We start from the raw sequence: 27,760 nt of genomic DNA, 5'->3' as shown, positions 1-27,760 counted from the left end.
GGAGGGGGTTTCTGGGCGGGGCCTGGAGGGGGCGGAGCTTCACCGGGGGCGCGTGGGGACGCGGCGGGCGGGGCCCCCAGCGCACGTGACGGCGGCGGTGCGGCGGTGACGTCAGCGGTGTCGCAGCGGGGCCGGAAGCGGGCGGCGCGCGGGGCGGGCGGACAAGATGGCGGACGGGGACAGCGGCAGCGAGCGCGGCGGCGGCGGCGGGTTCGGGACCGCCCGCGGCGGGGCGGGGGGGGCCGGCCCGGCCGCGGGGCCCGGCGGCAGCGGCGCGGCCGGCCCTGAGCAGGAGACGCAGGAGCTGGCGTCCAAGCGGCTGGACATCCAGAACAAGCGCTTCTACCTGGACGTGAAGCAGAACGCCAAGGGCCGCTTCCTCAAGATCGCCGAGGTGGGCGCGGGCGGCTCCAAGAGCCGCCTCACGCTCTCCATGGCCGTGGCCGCCGAGTTCCGCGACTATCTGGGCGACTTCATCGAGCACTACGCGCAGCTGGGCCCGTCCAGCCCCGAGCAGCTGGCCCAGGCCGCGGGGCCGCCGGGCGAGGACGGCGCCGGGCCCCGCCGCGCCCTCAAGAGCGAGTTCCTGGTGCGGGAGAACCGCAAGTACTACCTGGACCTGAAGGAGAACCAGCGCGGGCGCTTCCTGCGCATCCGCCAGACCGTGAACCGCGGCCCCGGCGGCCCGGGGGGGTTCGCGGGAGGCCCCCCCGGGCTGCAGAGCGGCCAGACCATCGCGCTGCCCGCCCAGGGCCTCATCGAGTTCCGCGACGCCCTGGCCAAGCTCATCGACGACTACGGCGGCGAGGAGGACGAGCTGGGCGGCCCCGGCGGCGGCGGCCCGGGCGGCGGGGGGCTCTACGGGGAGCTGCCCGAGGGCACGTCCATCACCGTGGACTCCAAGCGCTTCTTCTTCGACGTGGGCTGCAACAAGTACGGGGTGTTCCTGCGGGTCAGCGAGGTGAAGCCGTCCTACCGCAACGCCATCACCGTCCCCTACAAGGCCTGGGCCAAGTTCGGCGGCGCCTTCTGCCGCTACGCCGAGGAGATGCGCGACATCCAGGAGCGCCAGCGGGACAAGCTCTACGACCGGCGCGCCGGCCCGCCGGGACCCGGCAGCGGCAGCGGCGCCGGTGACGACTCCGACGGCGACGACGTGGACGACGACTGAGCCGATCCCCCCAGCCCTCGACCCCGACGCCGGCCCCCCACCACCCCCCCCCGAGCCCGGGGCGAACGGGTCCCCAATCCCCCCTCCCAGCGACGGGGCAGAGGGGTCCCTGAACCCCCCTTCCCCCTCCCAGCGACGGGGTGAAGGGGTCCCCAAACCCCCCGAGTCCCCACTCCCAGCAACGGGACGAAGGGGTCCCCGAGTCCCCCCCCAGCAGCGGTGGGGCGCGGGGGTCCCCGAGCCCCCGAGCCCCCCCTCCTGCCGCCACCGGAGAGAGAGAAACCGGCCTGACCGTGCCGCTGCCCGCGGCCCCCCGCCCCCTCCCCGGCTCCCACCACGGGACCCCCGGACCCCAGGACTCGCTGCTTTGGGGGGGGACGGGGGTCACCCGCAGCCCCTCCGCTCCCGGTGCCCCCCCCATCAAAACCAGCACGCGAGGGCCCCGGAGCCGAGCGGCGGCGGCAGCGCCGGGGGCGGGGGGGGCAGCGGAGGCACCTTGGACCAACGGCCGTTCCCTCGGCTTGTGATTTTCCCTTAATTTTCCTTTTTTTTTTTTTTCCCTTTCCTCCTCTTTCCACGTTTTTTGGTTGTGGTTTTTTTTTTTTTAATGGGGGGGTTTCTTTTTGGTTTTATGGTTGTGTTTTTTTTTTTTTTTTTTTTTTTCCGGGATGCAAACTCCAGGCGCCCGAACTGGAACCCGCCCCGAGGTGGCGGCTCCCTGACAATTAGGGAAGATTTCCTCGGTTTTGCCGATTTCTGACCGTTTTTCCCCCCTCCCCGTTTCCCGCCGGGAAGGGGGAGGCGCCGGCACAAAGCACAAGGAAAAACTCGACGGGGCAAACCATCTTCCCCTTCTCTCCAAATAAGGCGCCTCCGGCCCCGTTTCACCAGGACCCGCCGGAATCCGCCCCTTGGCTTCACCCAAATTGGATTTTCCTACCCCAAATCCGTGGCCACGCCCGGCCCGGCACCTTGGGGGTGGATTTTGGAGGTTTATTGTTATTTTTTGCCTCCTTTTGTCTTTTTTTGCCCCCCTGGGCCCGGCCCTGGCACCGCCTGGTCCCTCCAGCCACCTCCTATTAAACACATTTTTCCACTCTTCAAATAGTCTTTTTTTTTAAATTCTTTTTCACTCCCTCGGCTCAGTCCTGCCCTGTACAGAATTCCGGTTTTTCACCCCGTTTTCCCATAACTCTGAACTCCATCGCTCTCATTCCAAAGTTTTGCCTCTTCTTCTCCAACGGTTTCACCACTTCTAGGACTCTTCTTTTTTTTTTTTTTTCCTTTTAATCCATTTTTGGGAGCCCAGTCAGCTGCCTCCTTAATTTATTACCACGGATCCGGCATCTCCCTCTCTCCATATTTATTGGGAAGTGAGGAACAGCCGCAGACCCCTGGGGGACCCCCCACGCCGCTGTCCATCCGTCCGTCCGTCCGGCCCCCGGCCCCATCCCGCTGCTCCCGGCGCTCCCGCTGCCGTCGCTCTTTTTAAAGGGATTTTTAAAGCCAATTTCTTCCGTTTATCCGGTTTTTAAGCCTTCTCCGTCGCAAAGGACCCGGATCCTTCACTCACTCACTCGGGAGCAATAGTCCTTCCTCGATGGCCGATGTGTCCTGTACTGTATTTTGTACCCTCAGGCAGCTCTTTCCGGTGAATTCCTGCTGTATCCACCCATCCTCCTGGTCCTGTGTTCTTTGCCACGGAGAAAATCCATAAACCACGACGGCGACGACAGATTTGGGGGAAAAACGCTCCCAGCTCCGCGGGACTCACCGGCGTCCAGCCGCGGGACCTCTCCTTTTATTTTTGAAGAGGATGAGATATATATATATATATATATATATATATAAAAATATATATATATTCCTTTGGGTTTCTTTCTTTTGGCTGAATTGCGGTGATTTAGCCTTATTTCTACTCTGGGAGAGCGGCGGAATTGCTGCCGGCCCGGCCCAGCTCTGAGGAGCTGGCTAGAAATACATGGAAGAGGAAAGAAAAAAAAGGCAAAACCACCAAAATCCAGTAATAAACCCAAAAAAGCAGTTCCCGGCGTTGGCCCAGGGAGCCTTTCCTGGCCAGAGCAGCGCTGGATCCATGTACACAACCTCCCACAGCTCCATTTGGGTGGGAAGAGCAAAGCACGTCGGAGGATGACAGCGGAAAAAACAGCCAAAATGAGATAAAATAGGGAAAAAAGGGGATTTGAGGTGCCAGCTGGAGCGAGGGGAGCGGCCATGGGAGAGGGGATCCTGGGGGGCAGTTTTGGGGGTTTTTTTCTCTTGGAGCCCCCCAGGAGGAGTTGGGTGTTTCCCAGGAAAGCGGGACAACGCCGGCATCTCCCCGGAACCCCCTTCCCATCTCTGTGTGTATAGACATGGCTGTGTGTACATAGCTCAGATTCGGTTGGGTTTTGGGTTGAATTCTGTAGAAAATGGGCAAATTGCTTTTTTTTTTTTTTAATTTTTATTTTTAAACCACAAATAGGGGGGAAAATATCCCAAATTCCTGGTACTTCCAGCTTTGCTGCCCCAGAGGGGCTGATGGAGAACGCGATGATGGCTGTACAGACAGAATGTTGGAAGTCTTGTACAGTGCCCCAAAACCCACTGGAAATTACCCCAAATGGCTGGGTCTGGAGCGGGTGGTGCTTCCAGGGCAAGTTCAAACAGCTTCAGTTCTTTTTGCCCTAAAAAATTCAGAAGAAAATTCGGATTCTCCTGCCTTGTTTCCAGGTGACTTGGGGGCAGTGGGGGATGGTTTGGGGAGCTGTGCCAGTGACAGCTCCTCATGTTGGTGACAAAACCAACCCAACCCCTCACTGGCCTCGTAAAAAAAGCAAAATGTGGAAAAAAATTGCAAAAAAACTGGAAAATATTTTAAAAGAGCAGCTGAGGGAGCACTGGGGGTATGCAGGGTGGTGCACCACGGAGCTCAGCAGGTATTCCCAGTGGGAAATCCCGTGGGCTCCGTGGATGCTCCCAGATGTTCCTGCAGGGCGAGGCCATCGCCCTCCTCATCCTCGCGGAGCCGGTAGAGCCAGCGGCGCCGGGGCCAAGCCACGCGGAGCCGGGGCTGGGCGTTGGCGGGAGCAGCCAGATCCGGGCGGGACGGCCGGGGAGGAGCACGGCACGGCCTGGAGCCCCATCCCACCCCGGGGGCTCTGGCCTCAGAGCAGCGGCTGAGAGCAGCTCCAAACAGGGCAGCCCAGCCACGGGGCTGGGACAGCGTCGGTGGGGAGAGCACTGGATCCTCCTCCAAGAGCCAGGTGCTCCCAGAGTTGGATTCGCTGACAGCTGGGTCCTCCAAGAATTGCATCCTCTGAGTGCCCAATTCTCCTTCGAGAGCTGGATCCTTCAAGAACTGGATCCTCCAAGAGCTGGGTCCTCTGAGCACCAGATCCTTCTCTGAGTGCTAGATCCTCCTCCAAGTTGGATCCTCCAAGAGCTGAATCCTCTGAGAGTTGGATCCTCCAAACACTAGACCCTCCTCTTCGAGCTGGGTTCTTCTCAAGCAGCAGATCCTCCTCGGAGAGCTGGATCCTCTGAGAACTGGATCCTATGAATGTTGGATCCTCCTCCGAGCACCGGATCCTCCTCGGAGCAGCAGATCCCGGGAGCGCCGCCTCCCTCCCCGAGCGCTCGCCATGACGTCCCTTTGCCGAAAAGAGAAAAAAAAAGAAAGTTTTATTCCTGTTATTTTTTTAATGAAAGAAAAACAAAAACTAAAGCAAACCTGCACTTTAGGCGGCCGGGGGGGCCGGGGCCCCCGTGTCCCTTCCCTGCGGCCGGCGGGGCGGCTCCAGGGGCCGGAGGCAGGTCCTGGGTGTTACCACTAGCGCAGACGAGGCCGACGCAACGAACTCCTCCTGCTCCGAGCACTCCTGACGTAGCAGATTTTTGCAAATGGAGTTTTACAGTCTATATTTAAAGAATTGTATGTTTGTAACAAATAAAGTATGCGGAAAAGTGAATGAAAACCAGCCCGGGCCCGACTTGCTCCTTGGGGGTGCGGTGGGGGGCCCTGCAGGGTGGAGCTGGTGCCACCGTTGTGGTGAGGGGTGGGGTGGTCACCCTGCAGCATTACAGGTACATGCAGGATGTCCTGAAGGCACAAACGGAACGTGGGGTGTCCTGAGGGGATCGCCTGACTCAGGGGAGCTGGGGGTGTGAGGTACCAGCACGGTGGGAGGGAGGAGGTTTGGCATGGCGTAGGCATTGTGTGTCACAGCTCAGGCTGGCGTGTGCACAGTAAAACGTGTGTGTGGGTGTGTGTGAGGTGTGCGTGCCACCACACGGCTCCGTGTGTAAGGTGTGTGTAAAGTGAGTATACGGCATTGTGCCGTCACATGGCTGCCTGCTGTGGGTGTGTGTGTGTAAAGTGTGTGTAAGGCGTGTGTGCCACCACATGGCTGCCTGCTGTGTGCGGGTGTAAGGCTGGCAGGGTTTGGCGTGGCCCGTGTGTGGTGTGTGTGCCGGGGCTCAGGCAGGTGCATGCGCAGGTGTGTGTGCGCAGATGTGAAAGCGTTGCACGCCACGCACACGACTGCGTGCTGTGTGTCAGGTGCGTGTGCCATCGCACGGCTGTGTCACGCGTGCAGGCGTGTGCACAGGCATGGTGCCGTGCCCAGGGCGGTGTACCGTGTCCCCGCTGTGCCCGTGCCGTGTCCCCACCGGCGGTGCCGCAGCCCCCGCCCCCCGCGCTGCGGCTCCCTGCGGGCTCGGGCTCATCTGAGGACACGCGGGGACCGCCTGCGCATGAGCCGCCGTCACCGCCATCACTGTCACCGCCACCGGGGCCCGCTGCGACCCCCGACCGCCCCGCGGCTCCTCCTCGCGCCGAGCCCGCGTCCCGCATATCCCCGGGGCCGGGGGAGCGGCTCCTCCGGCCCCATCCCCGGCCCCATCGCACCCCGCAGCTGCTCCGGCCCCCCCGGCTGGCCCCGGGGGTCGGCGGAGCTGGGGACAGCTGGAGGGGCCCCGGGGGGCCCCGGGATGGAGCCCGGGGGGGCGCAGCCCGCGGCAGTTGCTGCCCGGGGCAGGTGCGGCACTCCCGGGGTGCCGGGAGCAGCTGCGGCAGGAGGGGTGGGCGCACCCTGAGCCTCCCCGGCAGCTGCAGCGAGGGCCGGGGGATGCGCGGTGCCCCCCTGCCCGGTGCCGGGGGAAAACTGACGGGGCAGGGCAGGCACCCCGGGAAAGGCCTTCGTCATCCTCCTCTTCCTCCTTGCCTTCCTGCTCCTCCCAGCCCGTGGCTCGGCCACGGTGCAGCCGGGGCAGGGAGGGGGACTGGGATCGCCCTGAGCCCCCCGGCAGCTGCAGCGAGGGCGCGGGCCGCACGGGCCACCTCGCCGCTGCTCCGTGCAGGGAAACTGGCACCGAGCCCCGGACAGCCGGGGCACCAGGAACAGGTGCCGCCTTCCCCGGGCCGGAGCAGGGCGGGGCCGCCCGCAGCCCCCCGGCAGTGCGGCGAGGAGCGGGCACAGTGCAGGGCCCTCCGCCCCGCCCGCTGCTGGAGGGAAGCTGAGGCCCGGCCGGCAGGACAGCGCATGGCCGTGGGGACAGCGGCCGCGCCGGGGGCAGCCGGGCCGAGGGGCCCGGGCTCCGGCCCCGGCCCGGGCAGGGCTGCACTGTGCGGGGCCCACCAGCTCCGAGCCGCTCCCTGTCACCGATCCTCGGTGGCGAATCCCCGGTTCCATTTACGAGCTCAGCTCGCCCCACAGTCAGGTTCCATTTGGCACTGAACGGGGCCCGTCATGAGGAACTGAGGTTTTATTCGCTGTGACATGTTTGCTCAGAAAAGGGGCCCGCTTCCCCCCAACAGTGCTGTGACTTTTTGGGCTTTTTGGCCACACTTGACCGCTGCTGTCACCACCGGCAGACCCTCCGGCCTCTCAGGGTCCGCCCCAGCCCCCAGTCCGGCCCGGGGCGGCGGGGTCCGTGTTACCTCACGACCGCTGCCCTCCTCACTCATCCTACGGGGCAGCGCTGGGCTATGTGTGTAGTGCCCCAGAGACACACACGGAGGGTCAGAGGCACCGGAGGCCTGGCTGTCCTCTCTCAGCCCCGAGCAGCGGCGGGCCACCACAGGAGCGAAGCCCCCGGAGCCTCCAGACCCCCGCGCTCCCTTCACGGCCCGCCCCCCACCCCCGGCTCCCTCACACAAACACGACCCGGGGCGGAGCCATGGAATGGGCGGGAAACAGTACCCCCTTTCGATTGACTCAGTCAGCTGTTCATCATTATAACCCCGCCTCCCACGGCGGCGCTCGTTATTGCTATTCGCCGGGCGGTGATGTCACCGACGCGAGCGCGACCCGCCCTCACCCCGCTGTGTGCCGTGTGCAAAGGCAACACAGCCGTTAAACGAGCCGCGGGGCGGAGCCAGTGATGGACGGGAAAAGAAGCGGCTCGCCCATTGGGCACCGCGGGATGTTCAAACTAGTATGGGAGGCGGTGATTGGTGCCGACGCGGCGCGGCCCGTCGCCCCCGCCCGGGCGGGTCATTGTCTGGCGGCTCCTGAGGCGGGTCGGGCGCGGCGGTGGCTTTGGGGTTCGGACGGCGGCGGCGGTACCATGGTGAGGGCAGGGGCAGCAGTGTGGCTCGGGACTCGGGGGGCCGGCCAGGACAGCGCGGCCGGGCAGAGCTGGGCCCCGTGGGGCCGCCAATGGGCGCCGCTGTCAGCGCAGGCCGGACGGGGGGAGGGGGCCGGGCCCCGGTCCGTGACCTTGGGTCCGGCCCGGCGCTCCCCCGGTGCTCCGTGCCCGCTGTCGCCTGGTTCCCGGGCAGGGGGTTTGTCCTGCCCTCCAAGCCCGGCCCCGCCGGTGCCCTCCCGCGCTGTCAGAGCGGCGCGGTGTCGGCCGGTGTCTCCTCGGCCGCGGTTTGTGCCAGTTGCGGGTCGGTTGGACGGGAGGAAGCGGCTGTCGTGGGGGAAACGTCGATCGAGGGGCCTGAGCTGGCTCTGTCAACCGCCCGGCGCCTCCTCCGGGGTTACGCGGATACATCTCAGCCCGCTTCCCGGGGAAACGGCCCGCTCCGGGGGAGAGAAACGGGGGCCTCTGCCCGGTGCCCCGTTCCTGTGGGCCCGTAGGGGGAATGGGGCCAGCCGGCTCTGGAGCTGTCAGCGAAGGCGGGCAGGGGGATGTGGGTTACAGGCTTTCGTGGGTCGGCAGGATCGCTGAGGGGGTTCCGCGGCTCGGCGGGAGCGTTCTGTGGTTCCATAGGCAGGTTCTGTGGGTTTGTAGGGGTTCGGGCGGTTCTGTGCAGCCGCGGGGGTTCTGTCGTTCTCCGAAGATCCACGGGAGAGGCTCCGTGGGTCCGCAGGGGGCTTGGGGGGGGGTTCTGGGGATCCACAGGTGGGCTCGGGGGGTTCAGTGCGGGGGTCCGGAGCCGACGGTGAGGGCCCCGATCCCTCCGCGGTAATGGAAACACCGCTGGGTTATGCAACTCCTGCTGCCGCCAAGAACTTGTGCTCGGGGATGTCTGGGAATGTGCGGCACGAGATAAGAAGTTGCTGCTTGCAGGGGTTTTATCCTGTTTGAAGCAATAAGAAAAGAAAAAAAAAAAATTTGCCTGCCGTGAAGAAGCCAGCGGGTCAGAGCCACGGAGGATTTAGCACGGGAATGTGCTCCCAAGTGAGGGGCTGTGGTGGAGAGGAGGGATGGAGATGCCACAAGGATTGTCCCAACCCAGAGGGCGAGGAGAGAATTCCTGGGGATTGCCCCCTCGGGAGGGCGGAGTCCAGGAGCCCGCACTCCCAGCACGAGTGGGATATCTCCCATAGGGAGCCGGAGGAACCTGGGCTGGGGGAACTTCCCATCGGGGCAAACCTCGGGATTTCCACGGCCAGACCTTCCTTGCTCTTCGTAGTCAGCCCCCCCGTGAAGACGTCTCAGGCAGGCAGCTCGGAGCTGGAAAACCTGCTGGGGCAGTGGGAGAGTTCACAGCTGGCTGATAAAAGCAGTGGGAACAGCCAGTGCTTTTCCCAATGCTGCTTGTTATTCCTAGAGCAAGGAAATATCCACAAATCCCCCTTGCCTCCCCCTTCCTTTCCCATGAATCTCCCTTTCCACCCCTCGAATCCACCCCCCAAAACGCCCTCCTTGGGTCCAGCAGTTTGCTGGAGCAATGTTTTCTCCTGATGAAAGTAACGCCTACAGAGGGGATTTGCTGGGTCCCCCATGGCCTCACCCGGTGCCCTCTGCTTGCTTTAATCACCTCGGGATTAATTAATGCCCCCTTGTGACTAATTTTTTTTTCCAATGTTTGAACTTAACCTTGTGTTAACTCCCACCTGGCTGGGATGGGACCCAGATCTTGGACATGCCCAGGTTAACCAGCATCTTGTTTTAAGGATTAACGTGCTCCACGTGCTCTCCTGGCGTGTCTGAATCCTTTCAGCTCCCTCTCCATAAGCCAAAATTCCTCCTTTTTAGAGGGGATGGGGATTGTGAGATCAATATATTCTGGAAAAACAGGGATTGTGACTATCCAGAGTGTTTACAGGCTCCTTTGTCTTTCTGTGGGCTGGAAAACTTGTTTTTGGGGATTCTTATCCCTGTTTTTTTTACCTGGAGCAGATTTTGGGTTGCTGACGTCTTTCCCACGGGGAGGGTGCAGCTCCCTCTGCCTTCCTGCGTCACCCAGGGCTCTCACCTTCATTAGGAACAGCTCTCATTAGTGATTAATGACGTCATAGGGTCTTCCCGTATCCCTGGAATCCGTGGATTTCCTGACAGCGGATGGGAGAGCCCGTGTTCTCTCTTCCTTGTTCCTCAGCAACTCCCAAACTCTTGGCTTTGGCATTTCCACCCCTTCCAACGTGGTTTTCATTAAATCCCCCATTTCTGGGTCTCCTGGTGATTTCCCAGGGGGAATTACCCCTGAATCCCACAGGATTCACATTCCCATGTGCTGGAACAGTGCTCTGCCCGGTGTCAGTGTGTGGAGAAATCGAATCTGAAAACAAACTGGGCTCACAGCTGCTGGAAAAAAAATCTCAACCATGGGATTTTGGGCTGTTTCTCCCCCATTTGGCGTTTTTTGGAAAATACTGGGAATAGTGGCAGCAGGATGAGACCCCTGGGTGAGGGAGCAGCTGCTGCACCCTGAAAACCTCCCTTGTTTATCCCCTTGAATCCGCGTGGTTTGAGAGGCCCTGAGTTGCCAGGGAGCTGCCAGCTTATCCTGCAGCAGGTCCCTCTGGCTTAGAATTAGCGAGATGGTTTGGATTCAGGGAGTGATTAGATGAATTAACGGGCCCCTTTCTCCCCCAGGCTGGCGGCAAGGCGGGCAAGGACAGCGGCAAGGCCAAGGCCAAGGCCGTGTCACGCTCCCAGAGGGCGGGGCTGCAGGTATGGCCGGGGGGCTGGGCACCCCCACACCTCTGCTCTGGGGTCAGAACGGCGGGCTTTGGCACTGGGAGGGTGTGGAGTCATGGGGGGTTTGCTGTCAGCTGGGACAGAGGGCATGGGAGGGTTAATTGGGACATGTATTATATTATTATATTTTATATTATAATATATATATTTTATCATAGTATTTTATTATATTATTTTATATTATAATACATATATTTTATCATAGTATTTTATTATAATAGGTTATAATACAGTATTATAATATTTTATTATATACCTTATTATATTTTAATTATTATGATTTAAATACAATTATTTTATGCTATACAAGATACAAGTACGTTTTCCCAATTTATATTTTTATGATACACAATATACGTCATGACAATATCTCGTGTTATTATAACACGTTAATATTAGCTATTAACTAGTAATCAATAAATTGGATAGTGATCTGTTTGGAGAGTTGCAGCCCAGACCAGCAGTGCAGGCTGTAAATATGCACATTGTGGGGGCTGTGGGTGTTAACGAGGTTGCTAATTGCCCCCCAGTTCCCAGTGGGCCGCATCCACAGGCACCTGAAGACTCGGACCACCAGCCACGGGCGCGTGGGAGCCACGGCAGCCGTGTACAGCGCGGCCATCCTCGAGTACCTGACCGCTGAGGTAGGGCCCCCTCCCTCTGCAGCCCCCTGCCCTGCCCCGGCCTGGGCATTCCCAGCTCCTCCTGCCCTCCCGCAGGTGCTGGAGCTGGCCGGGAACGCGTCCAAGGATCTCAAAGTGAAGCGGATCACGCCCCGGCACCTGCAGCTGGCCATCCGCGGCGATGAGGAGCTGGACTCGCTGATCAAAGCCACCATCGCTGGAGGAGGTGAGCCCTGTCCTGCCTGGGCTGGGCACTGGGGCAAGGAGGGGAATGTGGGAAACCAGACAGGAATTTGGCATGAGCACCTGGGCTCGCTGCTTCCCTCGATTGTCACCGAGGGGGATCTGCCTGACATTGACAAAATGGGGAATTGAGGGTTTTCTTGGGAATTCTGCAGGTGGCTTCACAGGATTTCTCCCCCTCTCTCTGCAGGTGTCATTCCCCACATCCACAAGTCTCTGATTGGAAAGAAGGGACAGCAGAAAACGGCGTAGAGGGAGTGCAGCACCGGATCCCCCCGTCATCGTACTGTACCTGGGCACAGGAACATCTCGGGGATACGAGGGATTTTTTTTTAAGGAATAGTTGAAGGGAAGAGCATAGAGGATTGACTGTAGAGGAAGCATTGGGATGGGTTTAGATTCTGAGTAGGACACACCGTGGGCTGTGGGGCGGCAGCTGGGGGTGGGTGAGTGGCTCGGCTGCCCCCAAGTTTTATACAAAAATGGAACCCATAAACCATTTTTTACAAAAATCCAGACCGTCTCCAGTGGTGGGAGGGGAGGGGGGTTTGGGAGGGGGCGTCGGGACCTCCCCGGTATACCGGAGAGGGACAAGCACCGCCCACTATGCAAATCTTCGATGGGTGGGGCGTTCCCCAAGCCCCCGCCTCCCGGGAGCACATGGCCGGCTCTGTCTGTCCAGCCATGGAGGTGTCTGTGTGTCCTGGCCCAGCACAGGAGTGTTTTTGTGTCCGTCCTGCCCACAGGGTGTCCATCTGTCCCTGGGCCGGGGTGCCAGCGGGCAGCAAATGGGAGTGTGCGTGTTTGTCAGACAGATCTGGCTGTGTGGGGGCATCATGTCCATCCCTCCGGGCTGTCTGTCAGTCTGTCTGTGACTGCCAGGCTCCGTCAGTCCTGGGCGTCCCTCTGTCCTGGCCACATGGGTCCTGCCCAAGCTGCGGCCGAGCCCCGGATGTAGCAGCTGGGTACGGGGGTGCTCCGAGCCGGGCCCGGAGGCGGTGGGAGCCGCAGCGGGGCCGGCTCCTGCACTGGCAACACCGGGCGCCGGTTGCATCAGGCGTCAAGTGGCCCTGACGGCCGAGGGCACCGTCAGGGCCGTACCCGGGCTCAGGCCCGTCCCGCCGGACCGCAGCGCCTGGGGTAGCCGCGGGACCGGTTGTGACCGGGGGCAGGAGCCAAGGCGGGGCCGGGCCGGGCCGGGGTCGGTGCCGGCGGGCCCGAGGTCGCACAATGGCGACGCCGGTCTGCGCAAGATGGCGGCGGGGGGCGGGGCCGTCCTCGCTGCCCGCGGGCCGAGCACTGCGCATTCGCGCTCCGTGCCGTCTCCGGGCGCATGCGTGCGCCGCCGCGCGCATCAAGCTGCCGGGGCGCGCGGGAGGCACCATGCGGACACCACGGGGGAGTACGGCGGGGGCATCGGTATCCGACCGCAACATTGCGCCGTGTGGGGCAGAGGAGACGGACTGACCGGCGGTTTAACTCCGGTAAGTGCCCAGCAGGCAGTGAGGTGCTACGGGCTGCCCCGGAGATTGAGCTCAAACTCCGCGTTACGTAACACTCTCCCCCTGCTCGACTGCAGTGGTTCTGGCCTCCCGCCCCCTGGCTCGTATGACGTTCGCCATTGGCTAGAGCAGCAGCGGGGCGGGGCGAGGAGTCTATAACTAGAGGCGGCGCGACAGGGGCCGCGTTCAGTCTATCGCCGCAACGCTTGGATTTTGCTGCTCCAGTCCTTTCCCGCTCTCCTCTTCCGCCTGTCGCCGCCCATCGCGCCGCCATGAACGGGCAACTGAACGGTTTCCACGAGGTGTTCATCGAGGAGGGCACCTTCCTCTTCACCTCCGAATCCGTGGGCGAGGGGCACCCAGGTGCGGGCCGAGCGGGGCTGGGCGGGGCGGCGATCGCGCAGGCGCGGCCGGGGGCGGGAGGGGGAGAGGAAGAGGAGGAGGATGGTGGGGATGAAGATGAAGGTGAAGGAAATGAGGATAAGGATGGAGGGGAATGAGGGTGGGGAGGGGGGAAGGGGCGGGCGGTGACGCGGTCGGGCGCGCGCGCAGTGTGAGGCGGGCGCGCGCTCGCCGCATTGCGGGCCCGGCGCGCACGTGCGGCCCGCGTGGGGCGGGACACGGGGGTGACGGTGGGGCGGGAGCGGGGGGGGAGAACCGGTGCCGCCGTGACTCAGCCGTGACTAAGCAGCTCCCGGTGCCCCCGCACCCCACGGGACCCTCGCCGTGGGCTCCGTCCCCGCGTGGATGCCGGCGGTATGACAGGCCCGGTGACCCCGACACACACACACACCGCCCCCCCCACCCCGGAGGGCCGGAGTGTCGCCCTCAGCCCACCCCGCGCCCCCCGAGGGTCCCGCCGACGTGCCTTGGCCGGTGATGAAGCCCCGTGGGTCTCACCGGATGGGCCCTCCCGCCGCAGCGGGGCGGTGGTTGGAGCCCCTCAAGCTCGGTACCAACCGGTGCCAGTCTCTCCCGGTCTTTCTCCTCTCCGTTTTGGGGCACATGACCGTTAATCTGCGGAGGCGGCTGCCAACGCCCAGTGCCCGCTGCCTGGGCACACCCAGTACCCCTGAACCAACCATCTCAGCTCCAGCCAGTCTGGCACCCAGAGCATGCTCAGCAGCTCCCGAGTTCCCATCCGCTCCGGATCCCACTCGGGCCCCACAGCACTGCTCCGTCTGGCTTGAGCACCCCCAGCCCGATGGCACAACCTGTGCCTGCTCTGGGGCTCTCCCCACGCTGCCTGAGGGAGGAGGCTGGGAGATCCGATTCCTCCCTCTTTCCCACCAAAAAGCATCCGGGGGATTCTCCTCCGTTCACCCAGCTGGGCGCTGCCTTGTCCTCGTCCAGATCCTGCCCGGAAGGTCGCTGCCAAGGACACCCGCAGTCCTGGGAACGTGGGTGGCCCTTGGGACACCCTCCACCCACACAAAACACCCCGGGAGCAGGAGGGAGCTGGTGTCTGGTGGGGTATGGCAGGAGCAGCTTTGGCTGGAGGCAGAGCTGCTGGGACCTGGTGTGCTGCAGATTTGGGAAGCTGGCACACGGGTCTTATCCCCTCAGTGGTGCCACAGGGCTCAGCCTTAGTTGGAGCTGGAGCTTAACTGGGACATGCTTGGAATTCCAGACTGGGGACAAGGCGATGGCTGGGTGTACCCTAGGGGGCTCCTGGGTTATGGGGCTCCGATCCCTGTGCTGGAGGCTCCGGAAGGAAGGGCTGTGCTCTCTTGGGCTGTGCCACGCCACCGTGACGTCTCCTGCTCTCCGTGTCCCCAGATAAAATCTGTGACCAGATCAGTGATGCTGTCCTGGATGCCCACCTCAAGCAGGACCCTGATGCCAAGGTGGCCTGTGGTGAGTAAGGGCACCAGGGGACAGCTGGTGGGTGACGTGGCGGTGACGCTGTGCTGACGTCACCCTTGTCCCCACAGAGACGGTGGCCAAAACCGGGATGATCCTGCTGGCGGGGGAGATCACCTCTCGGGCCAACGTGGACTACCAGAAGGTGGTCCGGGACACCATCCGGCACATCGGCTACGACGACTCTTCCAAAGGTGTGTCCCGGGCTGCCACAGCCTTAGTGACACCACAGGCTGGCACCGGGCTCACCAGAGCCACCTTTGTCCCCCCAGGTTTTGACTACAAGACGTGCAATGTGCTGGTGGCCCTGGAGCAGCAGTCCCCGGACATCGCCCAGGGCGTGCACCTGGACCGCAGCGAGGAGGACATTGGTGCTGGCGACCAGGTGAGCCCCGGGGCCGTGGGCTCGCTGTGGCGTGACCAGGGCTGGGCGAGGTGTGACCCCCTTGTCCCTATGCCACAGGGGCTGATGTTTGGCTACGCCACGGACGAGACAGAGGAGTGCATGCCCCTCACCATCGTCCTGGCACACAAGCTCAACGCCAAGCTGGCCGAGCTGCGCCGCAGCGGAGCCCTGCCCTGGCTGCGCCCCGACTCCAAGACGCAGGTGAGGAACTGGTGGCCCCACAGAGCCCTCGGGAGCCCCGTGTCCCCACCTGGCCTCTGACGGGTGTCCCCCGCAGGTGACAGTGCAGTACATGCAGGACCGCGGGGCCGTGATCCCCATCCGAGTGCACACCATCGTGATCTCGGTGCAGCATGACGAGGACGTGTGCCTGGACGAGATGCGTGATGCTCTCAAGGAGAAGGTCATCAAGGCCGTCGTGCCCCCCAAGTACCTGGATGATGACACCATCTACCACCTGCAGCCCAGCGGCCGCTTCGTCATCGGCGGGCCCCAGGTGCAGCCCGGGGCACTGTGGGGGCAGCAGTGACACTGTGGTGGTGACAGCGTGATGGCATGGTGGTGGTGGCAGCACGGTGATGGTGCAGTGTTGAGGGCTGGTGACAAATGTGGCGACAGTGCTGATGTGGTGATGCTGACACTTACGGTGGCACAGTGGTGGTGAGAATGGCACAGAGGTGGCGTGGTTATGGTGGCAGTGGTAACATGGCAGTGGTCCCAGTTTGGTAGCGATGGCACTGGTGACAGCGTGGACAGGGTCGTGACGCTGCTGTCCCCACCAGGGTGACGCGGGGCTCACCGGCCGCAAGATCATCGTGGACACGTACGGGGGCTGGGGCGCGCACGGCGGCGGCGCCTTCTCGGGCAAGGACTACACCAAGGTGGATCGCTCGGCCGCCTACGCCGCGCGCTGGGTGGCCAAGTCCCTGGTGAGGGCCGGGCTGTGCCGCAGGGTGCTGGTCCAGGTGGGTGCAGCTCTGGGTCCGGGCGGGCGCCGGGCCCCCTCTCGGGCTCTTGGGGTCCGGCCTCACGGCAGCCCTGTCCCCCCCGCAGGTGTCGTACGCCATCGGGGTCTCGCACCCCCTGTCCATCTCCATCTTCCACTACGGCACCTCGCAGAAGAGCGAGCGCGAGCTGCTGGAGATCGTCAAGAAGAACTTCGACCTGCGCCCCGGGGTCATCGTCAGGTAACGGGCGCGGGTGGCTGTGCCGGGGGGCGGGGGCGGGCGGGGGTCCCTCCCGGAGCAGCCCGGGGACCGCCTGGCGCCTGGACCCGGCGCGGAGCCGCTCGGCCGGACGGAGAAGGCGCGCTCGGGGCGCGGACAGGGTAAGTATCCGCCGGAGCCGAGCGCTTGGAGCTTCCCCGGCTCCCGCGGGAGCTGCCCGGTGCTCCGGGGGTGCGGCCGGGGAAGCTCCAACCGCCCCGCGGGGCGGGGAGGGGGCGGAGGCGCCGCTGCGGAACCCCCGGCCAGGCAGGGAAGGAAGGGGCGAAGGCAGGAGCCCGGGGCCGCCTCACTGAGTCGGGAATTGTGTATTCCAGGGATCTGGATCTGAAGAAGCCCCTCTATCAGAGGACCGCAGCCTATGGCCACTTTGGTAGGGACAGTTTCCCTTGGGAAGTGCCCAAAAAGCTAAAATACTGAGGAGAAAAGAGCATTGTTAGGGCTTTTCCCCCCACTCCCGCGGGCGTAGGTTACAGAGAAGCCCGTGGGCTCTGGGGGAAAGAGCTCCCGGCCCCCCCAGGCTCCCCGGCCCCCCCATTGTCTCTCACCATCGTTTTGGTTGTGTGGGGACCACGTGCCTCTCCTGGAGCCCCCCCTCGTGCCCCCCCAGTTCCCTCTGGATGGTTTTTAACAAATCTCTCTTCACTCCGAGCTGTGAGATGGGGAAGGAGGCCCAAGTGCCCTCTCTCACCCTCCCCAGGCCCCCACAGTCCCTCTGTGGCAAGGGCCACTCCCTTCTGGGTCCCAGCAGTCCTTCTGTGGGGGGATACCCCGTTTTATCACTCCCTTGTTCTCCAAATTCCACTACATCAGGGGGACCCCCCATTTTGGCTCCTGCTGTCCCCCCATCCTGCTGCAGGGGGGGACACACAAACCCCCCGTTCTGGCTCCCCGTGTGTCCCCCCAGTCCCCATTCCACTGGGAGGATACTCATTTTGGCTCCCCCAGTCCCGCTGGTGGGGAAGACACTTCCCATTCCACCTCCCCACCCCCCTGGGACCTCGCTGGTGCTGGGTTTGGTTCTTAACCCTCATTTTTAACCTCTTTTTGTTCCAAAAATGCACATTTCAGGGGGGACACGCTAAAACCGACCCCCAAACCCCCCCTGAGGGTTCGGTACCAGAGGAAAACATTTTACATTCTTTTTTTTTTTTTTTTTTTTTTGTGGTTTTAATCCAAAAGCTGAAGCAACTCCCCAACTGCACAACCCCTCCACCCCCCAACTTTGTCCGGATTTTGGGGGAAAGGGGGGGCATTTGGCGCTTGATACTTGAAGGTTTGGTGTATTTATTGTGCGCCGAGGCGGGGGCGTGAGTACAGAGAAGTCCCCGCGCTCAGCCGGCAGCTCCTGATCCCTGAAAGCCCCCCCTTCCCCTCCCCCCGCCCTCCCCCCAGCCCCCCAGCGATTTGGGGTGAAACGGGGCGGGATTGGGTTTGTTGGAGCGCCGGGGGTGCCCGGGCGTGGCGCTGGTGGCCGGTGTGGTACAGAGAAGCCGGCTTGTTTACTGCCCGCCCGGGCTCCGGCCCCCAGAGTGCCTTGGGGGGGGGCAGGGGGGGCTTTCTCCTGCCCTTGAGGATATATATTTTTTTTTTTCTTCTTGGTTTTACTATTTTCGGGAGGTTTCGTCCGAATGTTTTGATCCACTGAATCCAAAAATGAATTCAAAAAAAAAAAAAAAAGAATCTCAATAAAAGCGATGGGTTAGACGGAGCCACCTCGAGTGTGTGGGGGACACAGGGGCAGGGGGCAGCTCAGGGATTTTGGGAACTGAGGCACTGGAGAGGGAGGAGAAATTAGGGTGCGAGGGAAAGTGGGATAGGGGGAGGAGACAGGGAGAAAAGGTGTGGGGAACAGGGAGAAAAGGTGTGGGGAACAGGTATGAGTGGGGGAAGTGGAGTGCAAGGCAGCAGTGAGCACTGGGGCAATGGCTCTGGGGGAAATAATGAGGAATGGGGAAACAGATTTGGGGGAACTGGGGTATGGGGGAGAGGGGATGGAGGAACCAGGATGGGAATGTGGCTGGGAGCTGAGGGATGGAGGGAAAGGGGCGCAGGGCAAGGGAGGATGGTTGTGGGGAGAATCTAGGGCACTGGGGGAAACTGAGGCACAGGAGGATTTCTGGCTTACAAAACTGCATTTATTTGGGGTGTTCAGAGCTCGGGGCCCCTTGGGGCCCCCCCGTCGGTCTCGGGCCGAGCCTCCTCCTCCTCCCCGCGCCAGCTGGCGAAGGCCACCTCCTGTGCCAGGCGCTCCGGGGCCGGGCGGCCCAGCGCCAGGTTCCGCAGGGCGATCAGCGTCATCAGGGCACTGTGGGGACAGCCGTGGGCACCAGGGGGGACAGGGGGACACGAGGGGACGGGGGCGTGGGACTGACCTGCGGCGGAAGAGGAAGAACTTCCTGCGGAGGAAGCGGCGCAGGCGCTGGGCCAGGCTGGCTTGGCGCTCCTTGCGCTGCTGGCGCTGCTCCCGCCGCAGGAACAGCGACACCAGCGGGTCCAGAGGGGCCCCCGCGGGCAGGGGCTCCCCCAGCAGGGGCCGCAGCTCGGGGGGCAGCGGGGCCTCTTCTGGGGGGCAGAGGCAGCGGGGTTGTGGGGTGCCTGTGATCCCCCCAGGGATTCTGGGGGTCCCCGTGATCCCCCCGGTCTGCTGATGGGAACTGGGGATGGTGCCGTGATCTCCCCACCCTAGCCTGGCTGTCCCTGTCATCCTCCCATGCTATTGCACGCCAGAGAATGAGGTGGCTGCAATTTGGGGCCCCTGCTGTCCCCCCACCCCAGTGACACTGTCTGGGGTCTTCCATGGTCCCCTCAGAGCTGATGGAGCTTTTGGGGTGCCCCGGTGCTACCCAGGGCGTGAGGTGATGGGGATTTTGGGGTCCCAGGAAGCAAGGCCTCAAGGATTTTGAGGTGCCAGGGGTGTCTGGGGGTCCCCCGGTCTCACCGGTGCCGTTGCGCACGCGCTCCCGCAGCTCCTGCAGCCGCGTCAGGTTCTGCTCCAGCTCCAGCGCCGTGGTGTTCACGTACAGGTACATGTAGCACGAGGGCTCGGGGGACACCGTGTGCACCTTGTGGTACTGCCCCGCCGGCAGCTGGGGGAGCAGGGCATCGGCACCCCGGGCACCCCCAAACCCCCCGGGGTCCCCCCCAGCCTCACCTGCATGCCCTGACCCTCCTGCAGAGAGTGGTTCTGCTGCTCCCCCCCCAGCCTCACCTGCATGCCCTGACCCTCCTGCAGAGAGTGGTTCTGCTGTTCCCCCCCAGCCTCACCTGCATGCCCTGACCCTCCTGCAGAGAGTGGTTCTGCTGTTCCCCCCCAGCCTCACCTGCATCCCCTGACCCTCCTGCAGAGAGTGGTTCTGCTGCTCCTCCAGCCTCACCTGCATCCCCTGACCCTCCTGCAGAGAGTGGTTCTGCTGTTCCCCCCAGCCTCACCTGCATCCCCTGACCCTCCTGCAGAGAGTGGTTCTGCTGCTCCCCCAGCCTCACCTGCATCCCCTGACCCTCCTGCAGAGAGTGGTTCTGCTGCTGCTCCACCAGCTCCACCAGCACCTGCCCCCGCAGCACCCGCAGGCTCGTGTTCCCCAGGTCCTCGCTCACGAAGTTCTCCAGGTGCAGGCCTGGAACACAGCTGGCTCTGTACCCCCACCCCAGACCCCTGGGACCCCCCTGTGCCCCCACATCCCTCCAAGCCCTCAGGTACCCCCCGTGTCCTCTGCTCCACCCTCCCACTGTGACTGCAGGGACCCCCCTGTACCCCAAAGCCCCCCTCAACCTCAGGATTCCCCCACGCCCTGTACCCAGCCCCTGAACCCCTGTGTCCCCACTGACCCCTCCATGCCCCGTGACCCCTGTGCCCCCCAGGACCCCCGGGCTGTACCCGGGAAGTCTGCGATGAACACGGTGTCCGTGTGTCCGTCCAGCTGCGCCTCCAGCTCCTGCAGCCGCTGGCGCCACGGCGACAGATCCACGAGCAGCGGCAGCAGCCACGGCGTGGGGGTCCACGGGGACCAGGGGGCACGCACCAGGTCCACACGGGGGTCCACAAGCCTGAGGGGACAAGGGCTCATGACCCCGCAGTGCCCCCAGATCCCTCGTGTGCCCCCAAACCACTGCTGCAGTGACTGCTCACAGCACTGGGGACCGTAAACAGCACGTGGGGTCCAGCTGCGGGGACACCCCCACATGTCCCTGTGTTCCCCCAAGCCCTGTGTCCTCCCCCTCCCCAATGTCAGCTGAAAGGAGCAGCAGCAGCCCAGACCCACCGGCGGGTCCCCCACAGCCCTGTCCCCCGTGTCCCCTGTCCCCCGAGTGTGCCACCTCTGCTGGAAGCGCTCGTTGATGGACACCCAGACGTCGAAGTAGATCTGGGGCTGGCTGACGTTGTAGCGCGGCAGCAGCCGGCTCAGGCAGGCCGAGTACTGCTTCAGCATGTCGGCGTGGTCCCGCCAGCGCCGGCTCTGCGTGAACGCCTGCGGCACGGGGACACTCAGGGACGGGGACAGCGGGGCACGGGGACACTCAGGGACGGGGACAGCGGGGCACGGGGACATTCAGGGACGGGGACAGCGGGGCACTGGGACACTCAGGGACGGGGACACTGAGGGACGGGGACACTCAGGGACAGGGACACTGCGGCATGGGGACACTCAGGGACGGGGACAGCGGGGCACGGGGACACTGAGGGATGGGGACAGTGGGGCACAGGGACACTGAGGGATGGGGACAGTGGGGCACAGGGACACTGAGGGACAGGGACACTGAGGGATGGGGACAGTGGGGCATGGGGACACTCAGGGACGGGGACAGCGGGGCACGGGGACAGCGGGGCACGGGGACACTGAGGGACAGGGACACTGGGGCACGGGGACAGTGAGGGATGGGGACAGCGGGGCACGGGGACACTGGGGCACAGGGACACTGAGGGCACGGGGACACTGAGGGATGGGGACAGTGAGGGATGGGGACAGCGAGGCACGGGGACACTGAGGGCACGGGGACACTGAGGGATGGGGACAGTTGGGGCACGGGGACACTGAGGGACTGGGCAGCACCGCGGGGAAATTGAGGCAGTGAGGGGCAGGGAAACTGAGGCCCACGGGGGAAGCCCCCACGTTTGGGTGCTCTGGGGGCACTCACCCCTGGTTTGAGGTAGCCCACCTCCCCGGTGAGCCCGTCCCTGTAGGTGATCTTGACGTGCTGGTGGAAGCGGGAGTGCACCATCATGTCCCACGAGTAGCCGTAGAGCCCGTTGGTCCAGTTGTTGTAGCCCTGGGGAGACGTGGGAGGGTCACAGAGCACAGGGCTGTGCCCACCCCAGGGGACAAGGAGGCGACAGGCACCCCAAACCTACCCCCATTCCCCTTTTACTGCCCCAAATGCCCCCCCATCCCCCAAACTGCCCCCCAAATGCCCTCCACATCCCCCAGTCCCCTCCTGTGCCTCCCAAACTCCTCCTCACCCTCCTCAGGTGTCCCCAGAGCATGTCCCCAGTCCCTCCCCGTGCCCACCTGGGTGATGAAGTGGGAGTAGGGCAGGAAGAGCTGCTCCAGCACGTAGAGGATGGTGAAGGCTGCGGCCAAGTGCTGGCGAGGCCGAAGGCCCCCCCGGCCCCTCCGGCCCCCGTAGAGGCAGTCGGGGCTGGGCTGGGGGGGCTTTGTGCTGGGCAGCCAGGCCTGCAGCCGGGGGGGGCAGCGGGCCACGAGCCCCCGGGGCCACTCGGGCCGGCAGAAGAGCCCGTTGGTGGCCAGCATGGTGTAGGAGAACATGCCTGGGGGGAGGACTCTTAGGGACCCCCACCACACCCGGGGCGGGTGGGTGCCCCTGTCTGGGACTGGGGGGGTCCCTGCACAGGGCCAGGGTGTTTTGGGGTGTCGGGCACCCCTGTTCAGGACTGGGGGGGTTGGGGGCTGTGGAGGGGGGAGATCAGCGTGGTTGGAGGTGCCCAGGGGTGCCATGTCCAGGTTGGAGATGCTCTGGGGTGCCCTGGGCACACTGGAGGGGTCTGGGGGTGCCTTGCCCCCCCTCACCGATGCTGAAGAGCTGGGAGTTCATGCAGTGGAAGTAGGTGACGAAGATGAGGGCCAGGGGCCGCGTGGCGTCGAAGAAGAGCAGGAAGCCGGCGGAGAGGTCGAGCACCAGCCCCCCGCCGTGCACCACCAGCCGGCTGGTCAGCTCCTCCGACAGCACCAGCCTGGCCACGGAGCCTTCCTCGGCATCGGCCCCGCCCCAGCGCCGCCCTCAGCCTCGCCCTGCCCCTCCTCCTCCTCAACCCCATCACCGCCCTCACCTTCCTCCTCAACCCAAACCCATCCCCTGGACCCCTCCTCATCCCATCCCCAGGCTAACCCAGCCCAGCAGACCCCTCCCTTCCCCATCATCATCATCAAACCTCCTTAACCTCATCCTCCAACCCCATAACCCTTCCCATCCCAATCCCATCCCATCCCAGCCCCACCTTCATCCTCACCCTCCTCACTGTGCCCCCTCCCCATCCTCACCTTGGACCCCTCAATTCCGCTGCACCCTCATCGACGCCCTTCACCCTCCTCATCCTCACCCCTCACCCACCCCCGTGCCCCCTGCCCTGCCCTGACCTGAAGGGTGCAAAGAGCCAGTGCCGGGCGAGGGTCCCCATGGAGAAGCCCCCGACCCAGTCGGCGTCCAGCTTCTTCAGCCCCGCGATGAAGTACACGATGAACACCTGGGGGGGCAGGGTCAGGGGGTCCCGGGGGGTCCCGGGGGGTCCCGGGGGGTCCCGGGGCAGGGACACCCACCTGGGCACGCAGCAGAGTGTAGTTCCACAGAGGCACGTGGGCGTTCCGCTTCTGGGGCCGGAAGAGCCCGTCCACAGAGCTGGGGGACACGGGGGGACACTGCCACTGTCCCCAGTGTGTCACCACTGCCACAGCCCTGGGGACACACTGGGGACAGAGAGCCAGGCCTGGCAGCAGGACCTGTCCCACAGGTGGGTACAGAGCGGCACAGGGAGGTCCCCTGGGGACACAGCACCGTGGGGACACCATGGCATGTGCCACCCCAGGCCACAGGGGTCCCCGGGAACTGCGCCACCGCCTAGAGACACCAGAGCCACAGGGGATGCCAGGGCTTGTGCCACTCCACTGCCACGGGGGTCCTGAGGACCCAGTGCCATGGGGACCTTGGGGTCTGGGCCGCCCCACTGGGACCCCGGTGCCACAAGGGACCCCACAACCTCTGCCACCCCACGGGAACCCCAGCCCCCTGTCACCACCCTGCTGCTCCTGCTGCCTGGCAGAGCCCCACAGCCCGTGTCCCCCCGTGTCCCCAGAGGCTCCCCGTGCCCGGGGGTCCCCGCAGCCCCCCGGTGCCCACCCGTAGCGGTCGGCGCCCAGCAGTGCCAGCTGGAAGCCCAGCAGCCCGTAGAGGTAGGAGTGGTTGTTCCAGGAGGTTTTGTCCAGCAGCAGCAGGTACCAGTAGGGGCACAGGAACGCCACGCAGCTCAGCCGGTAGCAGCAGCCCAGCATGATGCCCAGCGCTCCTGCGGGCACAGCGCCCCCCGTGTGTCCCCTGTCCCCTCCTGCTGCCCGTCCCCAGCCTCCCTCTGCTCCCCTGCCAGTCCCAGTGCCCATTCCTGACCCCAGTGCCAGCCCCTGCTGCAGTTCCTGCCGCAGTGCCACCCCCATTCCTGACCCCATGTCACCCCTATTCCATCCCTGCCCCAGTGCCACCCCCATCCCTGTCCCAGTGCCATCCCCATCCCTGTCCCAGTGCCATCCCCTTTCCTGTCCCAGTGCCATCCCCATCCCTGTCCCAGTGCCATCCCCATCCCTGTCCCAGTGCCATCCCCATCCCTGTCCCAGTGCCACCCCCATCCCTGTCCCGGTGCCATCCCCATCCTTGTCCCGGTGCCATCCCCATCCTTGTCCCGGTGCCATCCCCATCCCTGTCCCGGTGCCATCCCCATCCCTGCCCCAGTGCCACCCCCATCCCTGTCCCAGTGCCATCCCCATCCCTGTCCCAGTGCCATCCCCTTTCCTGTCCCAGTGCCATCCCCATCCCTGCCCCAGTGCCACCCCCATCCCTGTCCCAGTGCCATCCCCATCCCTGTCCCAGTGCCATCCCCTTTCCTGTCCCAGTGCCATCCCCATCCCTGCCCCAGTGCCATCCCCATCCCTGTCCCAGTGCCATCCCCATCCCTGCCCCCGTGCCCCCGTGCCCCCCGTGCCCCCGTGCCCCGTACCCAGGAACATGACGCTGTAGAGCAGGTACATCCAGTCCAGGGGCAGCGGCGCCAGGAAGGGCAGCAGGGGGAAGCGGCACACCTCCAGCCCGTCCAGGTACCGCTGGTCCAGGTGGCCCAGCCCGCGCTCCTGCGGCACGTCCAGGGCCATCAGCAGCCCTGGGGGCACGGGGGGCGCGGGGGACAGCGGTCAGCGGGCACTCGGTCAGCGCCCGCGGCCCGGCCGGGCACTGACCGCTCCGCCCGCCCGGGCCAGCGCCGGACCTTTGCTCCGGTGCTGACGTGTCACGGCCGGACACCGCGGGCCCCCGGGGATGGGGACCCCCGGATCCCGGCCCCTCTCCCCGTGCCCCCGAGACCCCCCCAAGATCCCGGTGCCCCCGAATCCCCGGAGCCGCCGCAGTCCCAGCCTCCCTGAGCCCCCCGAGTCACCGCGGAGCCCTCCGGAGCTCCCCCATCCCTCCCGAGCCCTCCCAGCCCCCGGTCTCCCCGAGCCCCTCCTCGCTCCGTCCCCCCGGTGTTCCCCCGGTGTTCCCCCGGTGTCCCCCCGTGCGCGGTCTCCCTGTCCCGGTGCCCCTCAGAGTCCCTCGGTCCCCCCAGCCCCCGGTCTCCCTGTGCCCCCGAAGCACCTCTGGCCCTCCCGGTCCCTCCCGGTCCTTCCCGGTCCGTCCCAGCCCCGGTTCCCCCGGAACACCCCCCGGGGCCCCGTCCCCGCTGACCGAAGGCTGCGCGGAAAGCGCCGAGCGCGGCGGGGTCCTGCGGCCGGTGCAGCAGCCGCACGAAGCGGTGCCATCGCGTCAGGTCCCGCAGCTCGAAGCCCAGCAGCCGCCGCGCCAGCCCGGGCCCGGTACCGGGGGACTTGGGGGGCGCGCTGGGGCTCGGGGGGGGCTCCGCCGCCTCCCCCCGCTCCGGCCGCCGCCGCCGCGCCGGGCCTGCCGGGGGTCACAGGTCAGGGCTCGGGGCTCCCGGGGCTCCCGGGGGTCCCCGGGGGTCCCGCGCCCCCCGCCCCGCTCCGCACCCGCCGCCGCCGCCGCCATCGCCGCGGCCCCGCTCCGCCACCGCCCGCCGCACGTGACGGCCGCGGCAGCCAATCAGCGGCCAGGAGGGCGGGGCAATGTGACCACACCCCGTTAACCCCCGCCCATTCTCCCCCGTTAAGCCCCACCCCCGGGACCCCCGGGACCTCCGTACCGGGACCCGAACCGGGACCCGAACCGGGACCCCCGGGCCTGCCCCAAACCCCCCGGGCCCCCGGGACCCCCGCCCCGCCCTGACCCCGCCCTGACCCCGCCGCGCCCCCGGCCCGCCCCGGGCCCGCCCCCCCGGCGCTGCCGCCGCTCCCGGAAGCCCCGGGCGGGCGGGGCGGGTCCGGGGCCGCCGCGGGAGCGGAGCCGAGCGGGGCTGGACGGACCATGGTGGGGCCGGGGCACCGGGGGGCACCGGGGGGCGCGGGGGGCACCGGAGGGGGGTACGGGGGGCACGGGTGGGGCACCGGGTGGGGTGCGGGGGGTACCGGGATGTGTGGGGGCTCCGGGATGTGCGTGGCGGAGCAGCCGGGGGTGGTCCCGGGTGTCCGTGGGGTGCAAGGGGGTGTCCGTAAGGGGTGGGCGCGCCGCTGGGGTGCTCGGGGGTCTCTTTGGGGTTTCTGGGGTGCCTGGTGGGTGCCGTGGGGGCACCTTTGGGGTACCTGTAGGGTGTCTGTGGGGAGCGCTCGGGGGGCGTATGTGGGGCGCCCACGGGATGGCCGTGGTGGGCTTGGTGGGTTCCTTTGGGGTGCCCGTGGGGGGCTTGGCAGCTCCTTTGGTGGGCTGGGGTGTTTGAAGGGTGCTGGGTGCCCTGGGCATACAGGGGGTGTCTGTGCGGAGCCGTGGGGTGTTTATGGGGTGCCGAGGGGGGTCCAGGGTACACGCGGGGTCTCGGGGGTGCCCCCTGAGCCCTGCCCCGTGCCACAGGAGGGGGTCCCGGGGGCGTCCCCCGTGGCAGACGGCGCGGGGGGCTCGGGGCGCGTGCGGGCGCTGCAGCAGGAGGTGCAGGGGGTCACCAGCATCATGAGCCAGAACCTGGAGAGGATCCTGGCCCGGGGGGAGAACCTGGAGCAGCTGCACAGCAAGAGCCAGGACCTGGAGGCCACGGTGAGGGGACACGGGGGGCGTGAGGGGGACACGGGTACCTGCATTGGGCACGGGGTCACCAGGGTGGCCACAGGGCTATCAGGGTGGGCAGGTTGTCCCCAGGGTGGGCAGGATTGTCCCCAGGGTGGCAGGGCTGTCCCCGGGGTGTCAGGGCTGTCCCCGGGGTGTGAGGGCTGTCCCCAGGGTGTGAGGGCTGTCCCCAGGGTGGCAGGGCTGTCCTCAGGGTGTCAGGGCTGTCCCCAGGGTGTCAGGGCTGCCCCCGGGGTGTCAGGGCTGTCCCCAGGGTGTCAGGGCTGTCCCTGGGGTGTCAGGGCTGTCCCCAGGGTGTCAGGGCTGCCCCTGGGGTGGCAGGGCTGTCCCCAGGGTGTGAGGGCTGTCCCTGGGATGTCAGGGCTGTCCCTGGGATGTCAGGGCTGTCCCCAGGGTGTCAGGGCCCCCGGGGTGTCAGGGCTGTCCCTGGGGTGGCAGTGTTGTCCCCAGGGTGTCAGGGCTGTCCCCATGTCCCTGAGCACTGTCCCTGCAGTCGGAGCACTTCCGCACCACGTCGCAGAAGATGGCCCGGCGCTACTGGTGGAAGAACGTGAAGCTGCTCATCATCCTCGGCCTCGTGGGCGTCATCATCCTCATCCTCATCATCCTCCTGGCCACCGGCACCATCCCCACCTAGAGCCACTGTCCCCACGGGGACACGGCCACCCCAGGGCCCAAATACAGATGGGGGGAGAGCCAGAGGGACTTGTGTGTGTGTGTGTGGGGTGGGGGACACAGGGGGGACACGGGGGGGACACGGGGGTGAGATGGGTATGGGGACATGGGGGGACACAGGGGGACGTGGTGGGACACATGGGGACACGGGGGACACATGGGGACATGGGGGGGGACACAGGTGGTGAGATGGGTGTGGGGACATGGGGGGACACAGGGGGACATGGGGGGGGACACAGATGGTGAGATGGGTGTGGGGACAGGGGGGGACACATGGGGACGTGGTGGGGGACACAGGT

General features: G+C 65.1%; 5 protein-coding genes across 5 annotated transcripts; 4 read left to right on the top strand and 1 right to left on the bottom strand.

Moving 5' to 3' along the window:
- The first annotated feature begins 151 nt into the window (after window positions 1-151).
- Window positions 152-5,148, top strand: PURB (purine rich element binding protein B). Its single transcript, XM_059870502.1, has one exon. It carries the CDS (start codon window positions 167-169, stop codon window positions 1,169-1,171), a length of 1,005 nt encoding a protein of 334 aa, XP_059726485.1. The 5' UTR covers window positions 152-166; the 3' UTR covers window positions 1,172-5,148.
- Window positions 5,149-7,540: 2,392 nt separating this feature from the next.
- On the top strand, window positions 7,541-11,924 carry LOC132339902 (histone H2A.V). The gene is made up of 5 exons (XM_059870524.1): window positions 7,541-7,744; window positions 10,442-10,519; window positions 11,077-11,190; window positions 11,266-11,395; window positions 11,603-11,924. The coding sequence occupies exons 1-5, from the start codon at window positions 7,556-7,558 to the stop codon at window positions 11,662-11,664; spliced, it is 573 nt and encodes a 190-aa protein (XP_059726507.1). The 5' UTR covers window positions 7,541-7,555; the 3' UTR covers window positions 11,665-11,924.
- A 1,217-nt stretch (window positions 11,925-13,141) lies between these two features.
- On the top strand, window positions 13,142-18,117 carry MAT2A (methionine adenosyltransferase 2A). Its single transcript, XM_059870499.1, has 9 exons — window positions 13,142-13,277; window positions 14,694-14,771; window positions 14,849-14,971; window positions 15,050-15,162; window positions 15,241-15,384; window positions 15,461-15,679; window positions 15,966-16,148; window positions 16,237-16,370; window positions 16,724-18,117. Exons 1-9 carry the CDS (start codon window positions 13,187-13,189, stop codon window positions 16,824-16,826), a joined length of 1,188 nt encoding a protein of 395 aa, XP_059726482.1. The 5' UTR covers window positions 13,142-13,186; the 3' UTR covers window positions 16,827-18,117.
- A 405-nt stretch (window positions 18,118-18,522) lies between these two features.
- On the bottom strand, window positions 18,523-26,038 carry GGCX (gamma-glutamyl carboxylase). The gene is made up of 15 exons (XM_059870352.1): window positions 26,032-26,038; window positions 25,344-25,556; window positions 24,625-24,783; window positions 23,757-23,922; window positions 23,180-23,258; window positions 23,000-23,106; window positions 22,433-22,596; window positions 21,914-22,173; window positions 21,543-21,674; window positions 20,724-20,875; window positions 20,284-20,453; window positions 19,893-20,023; window positions 19,348-19,495; window positions 18,782-18,971; window positions 18,523-18,714 (listed from the first exon to the last, which is right to left on the bottom strand). Exons 1-15 carry the CDS (start codon window positions 26,036-26,038, stop codon window positions 18,558-18,560), a joined length of 2,235 nt encoding a protein of 744 aa, XP_059726335.1. The 3' UTR covers window positions 18,523-18,557.
- VAMP8 (vesicle associated membrane protein 8) lies at window positions 25,950-27,485 on the top strand. Its single transcript, XM_059870532.1, has 3 exons — window positions 25,950-26,039; window positions 26,577-26,756; window positions 27,280-27,485. The coding sequence occupies exons 1-3, from the start codon at window positions 26,037-26,039 to the stop codon at window positions 27,421-27,423; spliced, it is 327 nt and encodes a 108-aa protein (XP_059726515.1). The 5' UTR covers window positions 25,950-26,036; the 3' UTR covers window positions 27,424-27,485.
- Window positions 27,486-27,760: the final 275 nt, after the last annotated feature.

Source organism: Haemorhous mexicanus, chromosome 30 (assembly GCF_027477595.1).
Source record: "Haemorhous mexicanus isolate bHaeMex1 chromosome 30, bHaeMex1.pri, whole genome shotgun sequence".
NCBI classification, from domain to species: Eukaryota; Metazoa; Chordata; class Aves; order Passeriformes; family Fringillidae; genus Haemorhous; species Haemorhous mexicanus.
Note: the sequence above shows the minus strand (reverse complement) of the source record. Positions and strands in the feature narration are given on the sequence as shown.

Excerpts from the sequence above, each read along its gene's own strand:
- PURB (XM_059870502.1), top strand. The coding sequence starts at position 167 with ATGGCGGACGGGGACAGCGGCAGCGAGCGCGGCGGCGGCGGCGGGTTC.
- LOC132339902 (XM_059870524.1), top strand. The coding sequence starts at position 7,556 with ATGGACGGGAAAAGAAGCGGCTCGCCCATTGGGCACCGCGGGATGTTC. Across the intron at positions 10,520-11,076 it reads CCCAGAGGGCGGGGCTGCAG|TTCCCAGTGGGCCGCATCCA; the intron begins GTATGGCCGGGG and ends ATTGCCCCCCAG. Across the intron at positions 11,191-11,265 it reads TCGAGTACCTGACCGCTGAG|GTGCTGGAGCTGGCCGGGAA; the intron begins GTAGGGCCCCCT and ends GCCCTCCCGCAG.
- MAT2A (XM_059870499.1), top strand. The coding sequence starts at position 13,187 with ATGAACGGGCAACTGAACGGTTTCCACGAGGTGTTCATCGAGGAGGGC. Across the intron at positions 13,278-14,693 it reads CGTGGGCGAGGGGCACCCAG|ATAAAATCTGTGACCAGATC; the intron begins GTGCGGGCCGAG and ends CCGTGTCCCCAG. Across the intron at positions 15,385-15,460 it reads GCCCCGACTCCAAGACGCAG|GTGACAGTGCAGTACATGCA; the intron begins GTGAGGAACTGG and ends TGTCCCCCGCAG.
- VAMP8 (XM_059870532.1), top strand. Across the intron at positions 26,757-27,279 it reads GCCAGGACCTGGAGGCCACG|TCGGAGCACTTCCGCACCAC; the intron begins GTGAGGGGACAC and ends CTGTCCCTGCAG.
- GGCX (XM_059870352.1), bottom strand. Across the intron at positions 20,454-20,723 it reads AACGAGCGCTTCCAGCAGAG|GCTTGTGGACCCCCGTGTGG; the intron begins GTGGCACACTCG and ends TTGTCCCCTCAG. Across the intron at positions 20,024-20,283 it reads GTTCATCGCAGACTTCCCGG|GCCTGCACCTGGAGAACTTC; the intron begins GTACAGCCCGGG and ends GCTGTGTTCCAG.